Below are 17,630 nucleotides of genomic sequence, written 5' to 3' on the forward strand. Positions count from 1 at the left end.
ATATGATATAATAAAGTTCACAGCCACAGCAAAAAAAACTAATACTACTAAGTCATAATTACTTAAAAAAACTAATTTGCTGTGAGGTCTACGGTTTTACTTGGTCCAGCTTTTGCCTTCCTCACACCTATCTTAAGTCTTCCACTACGCCTTACACCAAATTTTTTTGTCTTAGGCAGTGGTGGAGCTGTGGATCTTGTTGGAGCTGGTGCAGGTTGTGGTGGATCTGCTGAAAAAGGAAGTGGTGGAGCTGTGGAACTTCTTGGATCTGGTGCAGGCAGTGGTGGAGCTGGTGCAGTCACTGATGGAGCTGGTGCAGTCATTGGTGGAGCAGTTGTAGCTGATGCAGGTGGTGCAGGTGCAGGCTGAGAAACAGCAGCAGGAGGAGTAGCAGATCTAGCCTTTCCAAGTCTGGATCCTCCTCTGCCACGTCCCCTTCCCCTTCCTCTTTGGCTAACAGTGGCAGATCTAGTAGTGGAAGTTTCAGCAGGAGTAGGAGCAGGGGCACTACCCTGAGGAGCAGGTGCATGAGCACTACCCTGAGGAGCAACAGTTTCATATCCAGGGTTGTTTCCTGAAAACAAGAACACACAAGCTTAGTGATAGAGTACAAAACTACCAAACTATGAGGAAGCCAAGATTTAAAGGCAGATACCTGTTATGTCTGGATTGGGACAATGTCTCCTATTGTGTCCATATTGGCCACAGTTGCTGCAAGTAACTGATGTTCCGCTCCTCCTCAGTTTTGTTTGTGATCTATCATCATCGTGCTCTCTAATCCTTACTCTCATAGGTCTTCCAGGCTTGACCCTAAAAATTGGAGGTCTAATTGTCTCAAGTTCGACCTTTGGCCACATATTTTCACCATTAATTGGATTGAATGTTGTCCCATAGCATGCCAGATATGCTGCTGGTGTGTAATAGTTACTGCAGTAGTCCTCAGGGTTGTCTCCTTTCATGAAGATTGCAGAACAAGCATGCTGACAAGGCATGCCATCCAGTCCCCAGAACCTACAACTACATAAACCGGCTAGCAAATCTACAACAAACCTCTCTTGAATCATCCTATTTTTATGTGAAACCTCATACTTTAAATCCCCAGCCCACCTAGGTTGCCATTCCATGGACCTTCTACATATGATGTCTAACCTCTTTCTAGGCTTGGGCAGTATTTTTCCCATGAACTTAGCTCCCTTTTTCTTCTTCTCAGCAAATCTCCCCATCCAATAACATCTAATCTACTCAAACATGGTCAAAATGGGCTTGTCGTGAGCTTCCAAAATTCGTCCATTAAAAGCCTCAGATATGTTGTTCATTAGCATATCACTCTTGGCATATGGAGTGAAGTGAGATTTAGTCCATACCTTAGGATCTAGGGCTGCCAACTTGTCATAACACTCTTTATTTACCTCTTTCAAATGGTCCATCTTTCTATTCCACTCCTCCACATAAGTTGCTTTAGCAGTTGAAAGTATCAAGTCCCTTAAAACTGTACCCCACCAAAAGCCTTCTTACAGTTGGTATAGAGATGTCGAAGGCAAAACCAATGCTCCACTCCCGGAAGCATTTCATGAAATACTTGAAGCATCCCCTGCCAAGTGATCAATGGTCAGCTGAAGTAAGAATGAAGTTTATAGAAAATTATAAATATGAGTTCCTAGAAAACTAAAATTAATATCTTGCCTTTTGCTGGTCTGACATAAAGACCTATTTCTTATTTGTGAAGTCTCCAATGTCCTGAAGTAGCAACTCCAAGAACCAGGCCCATGAATTCTTAGTCTCTGCCTCTATTGCTGCAACTGCTAGGGAAAAGTAGTTATCATTAGGATCTCTGCCCACAACAACCAACAATTGTTGTCCATGATCACCCTTCAGATGGCAACCATCCAGTCCTATAATAGGCCTACAAGCAGCCAGGAACCCTTTCTTCACAGCATCGAGACACATGTACATTCGTACAAACCTTGGTTGGATTGTTGGACAGGGTCTATCCAACTTCAGCTTCAATGTTGATTCAAGATTTGCTCTCAATACCTCTGCACAGTAGTCTCTGATCCTCCCATATTGCTGCACTGCCTTCCCAAGCACAACTTCCCTTGCCTTTCTTCTTGCCCAGTAAGCCTTCCACACAGATATATTTGCCATGTATTTATCTTGAATTGTTTGAATTACAGTCCGCAGCTTCATATCTTCTCCTCTACTTAAGTTATTGGTGATTTTCTTAGCAATCCAATTGCTGGACACAAGACGGCCACTGTAGTTCCTCCCACAAGTGTGCTTGATCTTCAATGTCTTCAGCCTAACACATCCAGATTTTTCTACTTTACTTGCAAATGCCATCCATGGACACTCTCCGCCTAAACCCTTGCATTTGACTCTGCATCTAACTTGATCGTTCTTGACATATCTAATGTCCCTCCCATTCAACAATGAATGTTCCTTAATAGCCTCCTTAAACTCGGCAATAGATTTAAACTCAGTCCCCAGCCGAAACTCATACAACACTCATGTCAGTTTCATTGTATCTAGGATACCTCTTTCTTCTTACGAGCTCATCAGAATCTCCATCATAGCTGTCCAATGACTCTGTATCATAACCCGAAGAAATATCTCCAACATCAATTTCTGCTCCATCTTTAGTCACCCCTCCTGTGTTATTTTCAACACCAACTCCCACATTAACATTATTATCATCTGTTCCTAATGAGCCACTGTTACCTCTGAAGGCATTTGGATGCTGACCTTGTTGGTTTTCTTCTTCAACATTGAAGCCAAAATGATCCTCATGATCACCATCGTCAGCACTGTCATCAAATCTGTTATCTTCACTTGAAGACTCTGATTGACTTACCACTTCTACTTCAACTAAATCATTACCACTGTACTCACCATCAGAGGGTATATAGTCCTCATCATTTGAGGTTATCTCAACCCCATTTCCTTGTCTACATCCACTAACCGCATACACATGGCAGTGTTTAGTCTCTTGTTCCACTACAAACTTATCCATTCTCATTGCATCTCCATCAGACTTCAACTCCCTAGGACCATCCTTCAATGCAACTCCAGGTTCGTTCCACCAAATTTTAGCATTGCATATGTATCCAATTTCTTTCAGCACTGCAACAATTTCTTGTAACGACCACTCATCTAACTCAAACTGCAACCCTTTCACTACCATTCTACCAAGGTATTCTTTTCCTCCTTTCCTACTAACCATCTGACCACCATGGTAGAGATCAAGGGTAAACACAGAATCTCCCATCACTTCAAAAAAAAAACAAAAAAACAGATTTATCAGAGAAACCCTAACTACAGTAGATACTCTAACCCCCACTGAAAAAATAAAAATAAAAAACGGAATCAAACCATAACATTCAACTCACAGCTGTGAACGGACTGGGGGTTATGAACTCTTACCTATTTTAATGTTGCTCTCTTGCACGTTTCACTCTTCAGCTGCCAACAATGTCAATCAGAAAGCAACTCCATACACTCCAAACCACACTCGACGATCAATTCCAACAATAGAAGGAAAGCATGAGCAGAGACATATTCTACTGGAGATGAAGCACGAGGATAATGAAGGGTCTCAGTGGGATTTTTGGTCATTACAAAATTTGGAACTAAGAAATAATGAGCCTTTTGTCAGTCCAGCTTCTGCACTTGCAACTCACATGCAAAAGGGGCGAATATGCTGTCGAATATTCCGTTAAATCAAACGGAGTTTGAACGGTAGGAACCCAATTACAAATTTTAATTTACTTCAGGGGACCAATTACAAACTTTTAAACTATAAGGACCAATTTGCAATTTCACTAAAAGTATAGGGACTAACTGTGTAATTTAACCTATTTGAAACTTAAATACATAGAAAATAAAACTTAACAATAAGTATCTTACATTATTTATTTACATGAATACTTAACAATCCCACATATTAAACTATTTCATCATTGATCAAATGACCAATATTTCCTTTAGGATCCTCAAAAAAATCAGATACATCATAATGAGTGGTAGAATTTTCAGCATCATTTGAAACGAAATTCGTTTCCTTTCCTTTGTCATCCTTTTTTCAAAAATGCTTGATAAAGATCGACTAGGTGCCTTGGTGTACGACAAGTACACGACCAATGGTCCTTTCCACCACAACGGAAACACTTATCCTTTGTTGATTTATTTTACCCAATATTTCTTTCTTTATCCCACTTCTGGTGAGATTCTCTCTTTTGAACATAATTTATTTTCCTTCCATAATTTTTCTTATTACCAAAACCTTATCATTTACCTTTTCTGGGGTAATGATTTGCCGCATTTACTTTAGGAAATGGGATGGCGCTAGGTGGGCGCACTTCGTGATTCTTTAAGAACAACTCATTGTTGCGTTCAACAACAAGAAGGCAAGAAATTAGCTCAGAATATTTTTTAAATCTATTTTTCCGATACTACTGCTGCAGGAGCACATTCAAGGCATGGAAAGTTGAGAAAGTTTTCTCTAACTTATCATTATCAAATATCTTTTGCCCACATAATTTCATTCGTGAGGTGATTCGAAACATTGCTGAATTATATTCATTTATGGATTTAAAATCCTGTAGAACGCAAGTGCGTCCATTCATATCGAACTTGAGGAAGTATCACCGTATTTTGATTATTATATCTTTCTTCAAGGTCTTTTTAAAGATCTGCAGGATCTTTTAATTTGAGATATTTATTTTTCAATCCTTCATCAAGATGACGATGAAGAAAAATCATGACTTTGGCTTTATCCTTCTGTGATACATTATTTTCAGCCTTAATGGTATCTCCAATATCTGTTAAATCAAGATGGATTTCAGCATCTAATATCCATGATAAATAATTATTTCCAGATATACCAAGAGCATTAAATTTAAGATGAGAGAGCTTCGACATAATAAAGATTTGTTACCTGAGTCTTCCTAAAATTTGATCAGAGTCTTGTGCTGATAATGTGTTGTGAAATAAATAAGGAAGATGTTCTAAATATAAAATAAAAATATGTAAATAGAAGACTCTAATATTAATATAATTAACTCGATAAAATAATTTATATATTTATATACAGTAACGAAAAGATATATATAGAGAGAGAGAAACTATTAGTAGTATATAAAGAGAGAAGATAATTTTATTGCTGTAGAGAGAGAGAGAGAGAGAAACGAGAGTATTTGTAATTATGTGTATAATCTTTTTACCATGTTCATGCTTTTATAGGCAAACAAATTCTACTTTTCAAACTTTATTAATTGTGCTTTGTCATGAGAACTTGCGCCTTTGAGCATAAGAAAACTGATCTGCCCATAAATGGATATCCATCCTTGTTGTAACAATCTCCAATATCATTGACATTATAACAAATTCCATTGGCAAGTTTAACTAAGTCCTAACTTTTAAGTCTAAAGTGATTGAAGTATTTTTTTTCTCTACAATCATGTGCATTGAGCATTCATTGTCTAATGTACTTTTTTTTTCTTCCTTAGGTGCATTCACCGTGAGAGAGACTTACTCCAACAGTTCCTTTTATCTTAGATAATTATAACTATATTTCTTGTATCAGCTGGGATTGGTCTTAACAACAGTCTTTTTCTGAGGTATTTTAGAAATTTTTTTTTTGGATTTTTGATGTCTTTGAATCACTTTTTTTTATATCATGTCCATCATATGACAAATTAGAATAATAATAATATAATTTAGCTTTTAACATCTTCTTAACTTTTGTCTCAATATATGCTAAACGTTTTCATGAAATATGGCCTTTGACCATCCAGGATAACACTTTTTTTGCTAGGTCATAAGTCAATAATAAAAAAGAATATGATAGGTACAATCGTTGCATAACTCAAAATTTTTAATAAAATTGGATTAGATTGAAAAATAAAAAATCAAACTAATACCATCCAAATCATAATAAATTATATTAATTTTTCTATCTAAATCGATCTAAAGCAGTATGTATTTATACACCAATTGTCCATACTAAATTGTAGTGGGAGAGTATCAGGAATTGCTAAATCATTGGAGTCAGCAACGAACTAGTACAACCTACTAAATAGTTAGACCCAACGATAATTTATCTATGCATTACTTGTTTGTTTTAACCAACAACGATTTAACTCAATTTACATCATCATCATAAATCATTGGATCTTGCAACGATTTACATATGTAAGCTTTGAGTTCATTGCATCTATAACAAATTACATATAAATGTATGTTTTTTTCAATTAGGACATTTATGTAAAATTGGTTTCTAACCAATTTATTTACATAAATTGTCCTTGATTTTGAAAATCTAGCCTCATTTATCACATTTTCTGTGCAGAAACAAAATTATCATGAGTTTATTAGCCTTATTTTGCGAAACAAAATGGCAAAGGTTAAAAAAAAGAACAAAGTTGAGTCTAATTTCACTACATGCTTTTCAAAATGAAGTATGTTTTTACCAAAAAAATTTGATTTGATAAGAGGTTTAAGAAAAATGAGGTAAAATTTGTTGCGACGGCATCCACATACAAAAAGTACCTATTTAGGTAAAATTTTTAAGATGCTCGACTAAAATAGAGGCCTTGTGGCGATAGCAGCGGGCTGGCCATTAAATTGCCCTTTTCTTTTTTGTATTAGGTCTAGCCATAAAATGTCTTAAAAATAAAAGGATTAAAAAATTATTTAAATTACTTTATTATTGCATATTAAACCAATAATTAAACCCCAAATCATAACATTGACAACAAACAAATACTGATATCCTATGACTCATAATATATTTGATCTATGAGATCCTGACATACCAACAACCTCTTCAAACCCTCATTCCTTCATGCGTTACTCCTTCAGAGCTTGACACGTAGTTTTAGCACCTAAAATAATTTTTACCTTTCGGCATAGTAAAATTTTTCTAGAACAAAACATATTTTTCTTAAAATCTTTTTCGTTCATGGCCTTTAAAATTAAAAAATAATCGATGTTCAATAGATTCGTTCAAGTGATAATTTAATAGATTTATTCACAAAGTCATTTTCGACATCATCCTTTGATAGATTAGTATACCAAATTAAAATGTATCAATTTCAAAATCTTAAGTGATATTACTAACAGAAAGAAATTATATTTTTTTTTTATAAGATTTTTATTCTTATTGAATTTTTTTAACAAAATTTTTAACAAGACAGTTTTTATAAAAATATTGTATTTTTTTTTACTAAATTTTTTATTAAGTTTTTTTAATAAAATTTTAACAAGGCATTCTTATCAAGACATCCAAAAAGGAGGATTATGATATATGAATGTCTTGATTGTTTAACTTGAATCACTAAAGTACCAAGTGGTAGATATTAAAAATCATGCAATATCATCACTAACCACCATTATGCTATTATATAGATCGTCAAATATAGCACCTTTAAATAATTAAAATTTTGTCTATAAATAGATCATAAAATTGCTCATAAACATATACAAAATACACAAGCACAAAACGCAAAAACAAAAAAGTTAGTAGCAAAACCAAAAATTATGTGACCTTTGTTTTTATATAAAATCTAAGATTGTGAGAACCAAAGCGGTTATTAAATCAGTTAGGTGACAGTTCAATAATTCAATAATTTACTGGAGTTGAGTTGTGGTTGAACTTGTTTAATTAAATATACAATAAAATTATAAAAAAATTTATTATAGAATTTCAAATATTTAAATTCAATGATTTTTAAACTAATCAAATTTAAAATCTTATAATTTCACACAATAAATTATCCATAATTTATCATTAAAAGTTTATAAACAGTTTCAAATATCAAAGTTTATATAAGGGATAAGTATTGTTTTGGTCCCTCACGTTGAGGGTCGGAATCGAATTCATCCCCGATCTAATTTTCGATTTAGAATCGTCTTTAACGTTTTTTTTTCGTATTAAAATCGTCCTTTTTAATTTTTATTCCTAAACTACCCTTCCTTTTTAATAAAATTAAAAAAATAAAAAATAAATAAAACACAGTCTCCCCTTCCCCACCCTCCGGTCTCCCCCTCCCCCACCCCTCCGGTCTCCCCCTCCCCCCACCATCCACCCCCACCCCACCCCCGGTCTCCCCCTCCCCGTCTCCCCTTCCCGCCACCCCCACCCCCGGTCTCCCCTTCCCCCCTCCCCCACCCTCCCGTATCCCCTTTCCCCTTTCCCCCTCCCCCTCCCCCACCCCTCCGGTCTCCCCTTCCCCCCACCATCCACCCCCACCCCACCCCACCCTCGGTCTCCCCCTCCCCGTCTCCCCGTCTCCCCTTCCCGCCACCCCCACCCCCGGTCTCCCCTTCCCCCCTCCCCTACCCTCCGGTCTCCCCTTTCCCCTTCCCCCTCCCCCTCCCCTTCCCCCCATCCCACCCCACCCTCCCCTTCACTGCCTCCCCCTTCCCCCCACCCAGCGTCCCCACCCGCCCCCTCCCCGTCTGCCCTTCCCCCCACCTCCACCTCCACCTCCACACAAAGAAGCAAAAACAGAAAATCAACAAATCATAAACAGAAAGCAACAATTCAGAAATCAACAGCAAACAATTCAGTCATCAATTAACAAAATTCTTCCATCAACAGCAAATAATTCAGAAATCAAGAAATTCAGAAATCAAGAAAACCAACAACTCAAAACCAACAATGATTCAACAAATCAAGAAGCAGAAGAAGCAGAAGACGAAGCAGCGAAGCAAGAAGCAGAGGCGGCGAGCAGCAGCGGCGAGGCGGCGACCAGCAGTGGAGCGGAAGCCGACGACGAGGAGGAGGTCACGGCGGCGACCTCCTTGTTTCTCCCCCCTTCTTTCTCTCTCCACCCCCGGTAGCGTGGTGAGGACGACGGCGGTAGCGCGGCGAGGACGCGGTGGTGATGAAGACGCGGCGGCTCCAAGCCCGTGACCCCCTCACTCGCGATCCAGCAGCGAGCTGCTCCCTCCCCGGCGCCATCCCCCTCCCCCCCTTCCCTTCCCTTCCCCTCCCCTCCCCCTGCACCTTCGTATACCCCCCCACCCACGCGTTTTCTTCCCCCTCCCCTCCCCAAACACGCGTTTTGTTTTTTTTAAATTTAATATATTTTATTATTAAAATAGGAATAGGGGTAGTTTAGGAATTAAATTAAAAATTTTAACAAAAAGGACGATTTTAATACCAAACAAATACGTTAAGGATGATTTTAAATCCAAAATTAGAAGAGGGACGATTTCGATTCCGACCCTTAACGTAAGGGACCAAAACAATACTTATCCCTTTATATAACTAAAGAAAATCAAAATACACGTAAATGACAATACAAAATGTTCTGCTATAAAAAAAACCTTAAACAATGTAGCATATAATGATAACTCAGAAACATAGCACAATGCACCTCACATGACTCAAGAGAGAGAGAGATAATCAGATTTCATCTTCAATGACTCAAGATAATAAAAGCAAATTGAACAAATAAAAAATAATTCTACTACTTCTTGACCTAACTTATAAATCAATTACATGCACCTCACAATTCTAAAAATAATTAAGTTCTATATACTCTAAAAATCACATAAAATGGTGAAGAAAAAAAATTTAGGAACAAGAAGACTTCAACACCAAGAGAGGAAAATCCCCAAAAATTTTGGAAAAAGAATTCCTTTAAAAACAAAACTCCAAAACTACAAAGACTAGAAGAAATCAACGCCACCAAAAATGTTTAGAAATCACAGCAAAACACCAAGAATCCCTAAAGCAACAATGAACAGGAATACTCTTAGGAACCCAATCACATAAGCAATATTCAACAAGTTTTCCGCACACAAAAATCACATAAGCAAAAATCACATGAACAACTAAAAATGATAAAGAACTAACGAAGAATCAAACTTGATAACGGAGAACGGGCAACAAAGAACCACTCATGCACCACACGATTCTGAGAGATGCTAAATGCTCGACGACAAGGATAGAGACAACGAGTTTACAGCAGCCGATGACGACGAGGACAGAGGCAAGCTTGATGACAACAACTACTCCGAACCGACCATCTGCAATGCGAGGAGACAAGCAGACCATCGAGTGGCGAGAATGGCCACTGCTGGTTGTCACTGCCAGCGCCGATAGTGGTGGGGGCTGACGGGTGGAGGCGTAGCTATGCTTTGTGCTCTGATAGTGTTACAATCTTAGGGTTGGATTTTCATTTCTGTGAGAGAAAAGGGAGAGGAGGAGCTTCTGACCGTTTGAGTTTTTTTAAGCGGGATCAAAACGGCGCTTTTTTTTATGCGGATTAGAGAACCAATCCTTTAAAAATCGGATCGATTCATCTAAATTATCGGTTAATCGCCAATTTAACCGATTTTTTATCGATCTTTTGCAAGTCGATTTTGGACATTAACCGGATCAGACAAAAGATTGATTCTCAATTATTCTGATCAAATTAATCTGTCTAATTTTTAAAACCTTGATAAAATCTATATATTATCATGAGTCTATTCTTATTAAAAATATGTTATAAAATCGCTATTACAATAAGATATACATATTAAAAAATATTAATAAAAAATTTTTGTATTTTCTATTTTATTTCTATATCTACTTCTCTTCTCTGGTTATTTATTTTATCGGAAAAGCTCTGCATACAAGCCATTAGGGCTTGTATGCTTTACAAGCTCATTAAACAATAAAACGAAAATACGCGCTGCTCCACATACGTTGATTACACGCGCTATATAAGATCTCGCGTATATCTAACTACCAAATTTAAAATATTTGTTTCCTTCTTCGTTTTTGTTATTTTGAGATTTGGTTGTTCTTCTTCTCGCGCGTCTTCCCTCGTTCTTCTCCATCGTTCTTTTCCTCTCCCTTTCTCACTGGTATGTTCTTCGTTTACGTTACTTTTTTCTCTCTCTGCAACTCGAGCTTCGTTTTCTATTTTGATTTGTTGTTTTCTGAAATCAAAGTTTGAACTCGTTTTGAAGATAATGGATCATTCCACCTCAGATTCTCAGCTGAATCCAGGCGAAGTGGATTATGAATTTGAATCTAACGAAGTTCCTGAGGTTTGATTACATAATGAATTTTCTTTCAGTAATTTGTATAGCATTGTGTAGTTGAAAAATTGCTGAACATTGACTGTGAAACTAACACGTTAACATGAATCTGTCGATTCAATGTATTAGTTGTGATTAATTACCTGGAATTTATAGCAGACACTCGGGTGTAGATGAGGTCTTTTTTTGGGTGTATTTTTGCTAGAAGTGTGGGTGTATCTACACTACTGGTTTTGTTATTTTAATTGAGTTGTTGTTGTTCAGGTGTATTATATCAGACATGATTGGGTGTGTTTTTAGTTTTTGACATGGTGTATTCTGCAGCCTGTGTATTTACAGTTTATGGCTTTAAAGGTCATTGTGTAGTTGAGTTGTTGCGGTTCGGCTGTATCATATTAGGCATGATTGGGTGTATTTGAATCATATCTATGGGTGTATTCATAGTTTCTGACACGGTGTATTGTGCAGCCTCTCTCGGTTGTTGATGACGAGCTTATTCCGAAGGTTGGAATGACCTTTACCACCCTTGAAGATGCTGGAAAATTTTACAGGAACTACGCCAAGGCTGCAGGTTTCTCTACAAGAGTTCGGTGCACAAATAGGAAGGGAAACGAGATTAAGAATCAACTGATTACATGTAGCAGATAGGGAAAATGGAAATCTAAAATATCTCCGACCGAGAAGACCAATCCTACAGCCGGTTTAAACTGTCCTGCAAGAATTTATATACACACATTGAAGGATGTCGGTGCTTAGATTATTTCAAAGGTTGTGCTCGATCATTCACATCCCTGCTGTCCAAGCAAAGCAGAGATGCTCAAACAGCACAGGGAACTAAGCATGTCCATTCGTCGTACAATAGAGAATAACGAGGAGGCCGGTATCAGACCAAGCAAAACATACCAATCATTTGTTGCGGCTGCCGGGGGTCATCGCGAGTTAAATTTTATCGAAAATGACGTGAAGAATTACATTACGAGGGAAGTGCGGAATGTTTCCGAACAAGAAGATGCAAAGGAATTCGGGAAATATTTGTTAAGAATGAAAGAGAAGAATCCGAATTTCATTTTTGAGCTCCAACTCGAAGAGGATCAATCGATTAAGCTGGCTTTTTGGGCCGATGCAAGAAGCAGAGCCGCCTTTGAGTATTTCGGAGACGTCATTTCATTCGACACCACCTACAATACAAACAGGTAACAAACTGCCCCTGTTTATGATGCTAAATTAATTTATTTTTACGAATCCGCATCAGAGGTGTATATTGGCTGTTTCATTGGGTGTATGCGAAGCATTTGTTAAGGTGTAACTAATGATTTTGCATTCTGGACCATGGTAATTTGTTTCAGGTATAATTTGGTCTGTGGTTCTTTTGTCGGGGTGAATCACCACGGTCAGTCAACACTTCTCGGATGCTCTTTGATGAAGAACGAAGAAATTGAATCATTCAAATGGTTATTTCAATGCTGGCTTCGTTGCATGGGAGGAAACGCTCCGAAAGGGTTTCTCACCGATCAGTGCGCATCAATGAAAAGGGCTTTAGAGGCCTGTATGCCAACAACAATTTACCGTTGGTGTATTTGGCACATCATGAAGAAGATTCCAAACAAATTAAACGGGTACAAGGGACATGCCGATATCGAACAAGAAATGAGCCAAGTTGTTTGGAACTCTCATGTCCATTCGTCGTACAATAGAGAATAACGAGGAGGCCGGTATCAGACCAAGCAAAACATACCAATCATTTGTTGCGGCTGCCGGGGGTCATCGCGAGTTAAATTTTATCGAAAATGACGTGAAGAATTACATTACGAGGGAAGTGCGGAATGTTTCCGAACAAGAAGATGCAAAGGAATTCGGGAAATATTTGTTAAGAATGAAAGAGAAGAATCCGAATTTCTTTTTTGAGCTCCAACTCGAAGAGGATCAATCGATTAAGCTGGCTTTTTGGGCCGATGCAAGAAGCAGAGCCGCCTTTGAGTATTTCGGAGACGTCATTTCATTCGACACCACCTACAATACAAACAGGTAACAAACTGCCCCTGTTTATGATGCTAAATTAATTTATTTTTACGAATCCGCATCAGAGGTGTATATTGGCTGTTTCATTGGGTGTATGCGAAGCATTTGTTAAGGTGTAACTAATGATTTTGCATTCTGGACCATGGTAATTTGTTTCAGGTATAATTTGGTCTGTGGTTCTTTTGTCGGGGTGAATCACCACGGTCAGTCAACACTTCTCGGATGCTCTTTGATGAAGAACGAAGAAATTGAATCATTCAAATGGTTATTTCAATGCTGGCTTCGTTGCATGGGAGGAAACGCTCCGAAAGGGTTTCTCACCGATCAGTGCGCATCAATGAAAAGGGCTTTAGAGGCCTGTATGCCAACAACAATTTACCGTTGGTGTATTTGGCACATCATGAAGAAGATTCCAAACAAATTAAACGGGTACAAGGGACATGCCGATATCGAACAAGAAATGAGCCAAGTTGTTTGGAACTCTCATGTCCATTCGTCGTACAATAGAGAATAACGAGGAGGCCGGTATCAGACCAAGCAAAACATACCAATCATTTGTTGCGGCTGCCGGGGGTCATCGCGAGTTAAATTTTATCGAAAATGACGTGAAGAATTACATTACGAGGGAAGTGCGGAATGTTTCCGAACAAGAAGATGCAAAGGAATTCGGGAAATATTTGTTAAGAATGAAAGAGAAGAATCCGAATTTCTTTTTTGAGCTCCAACTCGAAGAGGATCAATCGATTAAGCTGGCTTTTTGGGCCGATGCAAGAAGCAGAGCCGCCTTTGAGTATTTCGGAGACGTCATTTCATTCGACACCACCTACAATACAAACAGGTAACAAACTGCCCCTGTTTATGATGCTAAATTAATTTATTTTTACGAATCCGCATCAGAGGTGTATATTGGCTGTTTCATTGGGTGTATGCGAAGCATTTGTTAAGGTGTAACTAATGATTTTGCATTCTGGACCATGGTAATTTGTTTCAGGTATAATTTGGTCTGTGGTTCTTTTGTCGGGGTGAATCACCACGGTCAGTCAACACTTCTCGGATGCTCTTTGATGAAGAACGAAGAAATTGAATCATTCAAATGGTTATTTCAATGCTGGCTTCATTGCATGGGAGGAAACGCTCCGAAAGGGTTTCTCACCGATCAGTGCGCATCAATGAAAAGGGCTTTAGAGGCCTGTATGCCAACAACAATTTACCGTTGGTGTATTTGGCACATCATGAAGAAGATTCCAAACAAATTAAACGGGTACAAGGGACATGCCGATATCGAACAAGAAATGAGCCAAGTTGTTTGGAACTCTCATAGCAAAGACTCATTCGATAGGAATTGGAATGATTTTCTGCTGAATTTTGGTCTTGCGGACAACAAGTGGCTTTCAGGTAATGTCTTTTTAAAATCTGCAGCAGAGGTGTATATTGCATGTTCTCTCGGGTGTATTTACAGTCTGTGTTTGGGTGTATTATGCAGATCTGTACGAAGACCGTCACATATGGGTTCCTATCTATCTGGATCACCACTTCTGGGCAGGGATGAGAAGCACACAAAGGAGCGAGAGCATGCATTCATTTTTTAACAAGTATATCACCCGGAACAGCTCGCTTATTCATTTCGTCAAACAATACGATAATTGCCTCGGAAGCAGGGAGCAAGCAGAGAGAGAATCAGATGCTGCAGATTTTCATACGGTCATACCGTGTGCAACCAAATCCTCCATTGAAGCTCAGTTTCAAGAGGCGTACACTCATGCAAAGTTTAGGGAAGTCCAAGCGCAATTCAGAGGAAAGGCGAATTGCGTCACCAGATTAAAGAATTCCGCTCTAGGCTATTCAGTATACGAAGTCGGAGAACAAGTTTCCAGCTTAATATTCAACAAGTTCGTGGTTACTTACGACTCAGTTGCAGCCGAGGTAAAATGCCAATGCTTATTATTCGAGTCGAGAGGGATATTGTGCCGTCACGCACTAAGCGTGTTAAGCTTCGAACAAGTAAGCCAAGTGTCACCTAGATACATACTGGAACGATGGAGCAAGAAGGTAAAGAGGCGACACACACACATCAAGAGCAGCCACGACGAGCCACTAATGGAGCCAAGAAGCAAGAGGTTCGACCAATTGGTTTTTCGTTCGCAAAATATTTGCGAATTTGCCTCCAAATCGGAGGAGCTGACTGCAATTCTGCACCGTGCGTACGATAACGTCATGGCCGAGATGGAAGCATTAAAAGCCAAAAGGAAGGGGACATCTTCTTTATCCCACGAAGACGCCAACTTGGAATCCGTTAACGAGCTTCAAAGCTCGCCAAGGATTCGAACAAGAGGACGTCTAAAAAACAGGCTAGGTTCAAAGCTGGAGAAACAGATCGCAAATGCCACAAAGAAGAAGAAGACAAAAGTTTTAAGCGAGGTAAAAGTAATGTTCTTTAAATTTGTGGCGATTGAGTTTATTTTTCTCGTTAATAGGTTAGCTAATGTGTGAGTGTTATATTCAGATAAACCTGTTTGATGCTGCATCAACGGCGCATTCAAATTCCAGCCAATATCAAGGACACGTTATGAATTATCAGTTCAGGGTACCAGCAGCAGGGGATAACTCTTTGGGTGTATAGTTTTATAGAATATGGGTGTAAAAGCACTGTTCTTTTGGGTGTATTTTTGTTCATTGACAATTTACATATAGACACATATATAGATTCATATAGAACAAAAGCTGTAAAAATTCGCAGGTTATGGGTGTATATTTGATTTGATGTTTTTCTTCATATTTTAGTACATGTAATTCATACATTTTGAATACAGCACAGACAGTTTGGGTGTATATTTTATGCAATCTTGGGTGTATTATTAGACCTGCGTTGGGTGTAACAATTTATAATTTGCGCTTATATATGCCTTGATTTTTTCCTTCATATTTTACCACCTGTAATACAGCTTTTGAATATATCACATACAGTTTACCAGCACAGATAGTTTAACTATGGGAAAAAATATACATGGAATAGAAGTTGTTGATAAATGGTAAATATTTACATCATTTGTTCAATTTACAAACTACCCAGCAATTGGATTACGCAGTTTCTATATCAGCAGAATTAATCTGACAAAACGGACTCAATAATACAGAGGATGGCTTCGACAGCCTTATAGCACTACTCTCTCTAATTGCCTGATCTCTTTCTTTATTCATCTCACTAAATAGTATCCGGGAAGCATACTCCACTCTATAGTGGTCCACCTCCTCCTACAATTAAAAAGTATATTCTGTTTAAACAGCAATATTAATTCAGTAAAGTAATACAGAGTTATATAGTTCTAAAGACAGTTACCTGTGGCCAATTATCCCATTCATACTTCCCCTTTTTGATGTTTTCCGGCTCAATTAACTCCATCCACTTCATAACGTAGATAGCGCAGTCATAGCTGAAAACGAAGAAAATAAATTACAGGTCTCATTTACGAAAGTTTAATGTTCAGACTCACAAATTTATACCTTATTTTTTGGCCTGATATTTTAACATATTATGCTTTAATTTTCTTCTCGTTCTCCCCTTTCTACAGAGGTTCCCCGCTGGCATATGTTATCAATCTTGAAAATACATATCCCTTAAATAGCAAAACAAATCAGTAATACACCCGAATAAATGCACAAGATACACCCAACTGAATGGACAATATACACCCAACACAACTAACGAAATAGACCTAAATATTAAAGTAAAGAAGACAGAGGCAACTTACAGTGAATTTATTAACCTTCTTTCTCTCATCGCTTGGAGCTTTTTTGTGTAGCGGGTCAAGTATATGACATTTTCGCTTTGTTGTATTTATCAGCCATAACCACCAATGCCCTAAGTGGCAAACAGGAGCAAAAATCTGAAGGATTGCCACATTTCAACAGTGTGTTATTTTATTTGGCATATAAGTAAATAAGCATACTAACAAATTTAGCAAACGAAAACTTACATATGGATGCGAAGTTAATTTTTTTCTATCTATGAAGGGAATGAAACTCGGGTAGGCTTCCACCCTGAATTCCTTTTTCGTTTTCGGTGATATGAATTTCCCATTTGGGTGATCCGAAAGTGCCATGCTCTGCAAGAATTGCGAAACAAGAAATGAAATACTAAACTTACACCCAATTGAACGTAAAAAATACACCCAAAGTTCGTAGAAGTAACACTTACCACAATATCGGGGGGGGAGACAGTATATTTGTTCTTGAAATCTCTTTTCATTTTTCTGGTTGAGGATGAGGCAGATGGCAGATACAATCTAGAAATATATGCTGAAATCAATTTTACATTAATAAGCATTGCAATTGACTTTGGTGTAAAAACATTAATGTTATTCTAATATTACCTGAGATTCTATATCACTTTTTGCCTGGAGGGATACAAGGTGCATTCTCATCAAAATGTATTCTCCTTGGCCAATCAGAGTGCACATCTCCTCATACTCGTTAGTATTGCCATCTGCATCTTCCTTCAGTCTCGTCCCCCAGATGTAGCACTTTTGTTTCATATCATCCGTAATCTGATATAATCCCCCAGGAGTTCGAAACTT

At 38.1% G+C, this 17,630-nt stretch overlaps 1 protein-coding gene across 1 annotated transcript; it reads right to left on the reverse strand.

Annotated features, from left to right (window-relative positions):
- Positions 1 to 1,707: 1,707 nt before the first annotated feature.
- LOC148575823 (uncharacterized) lies at positions 1,708 to 2,340 on the reverse strand. Its single transcript, XM_088502568.1, has one exon. The coding sequence runs from the start codon at positions 2,338 to 2,340 to the stop codon at positions 1,708 to 1,710; it is 633 nt and encodes a 210-aa protein (XP_088358694.1).
- Positions 2,341 to 17,630: the final 15,290 nt, after the last annotated feature.

Source organism: Arachis ipaensis, chromosome B1, assembly GCF_059453495.1.
Source record: "Arachis ipaensis isolate K30076 ecotype BB chromosome B1, ASM5945349v1, whole genome shotgun sequence".
Classification (NCBI taxonomy): domain Eukaryota; kingdom Viridiplantae; phylum Streptophyta; class Magnoliopsida; order Fabales; family Fabaceae; genus Arachis; species Arachis ipaensis.

Excerpts from the sequence above, each read along its gene's own strand:
- LOC148575823 (XM_088502568.1), bottom strand. The coding sequence starts at position 2,340 with ATGGCATTTGCAAGTAAAGTAGAAAAATCTGGATGTGTTAGGCTGAAG.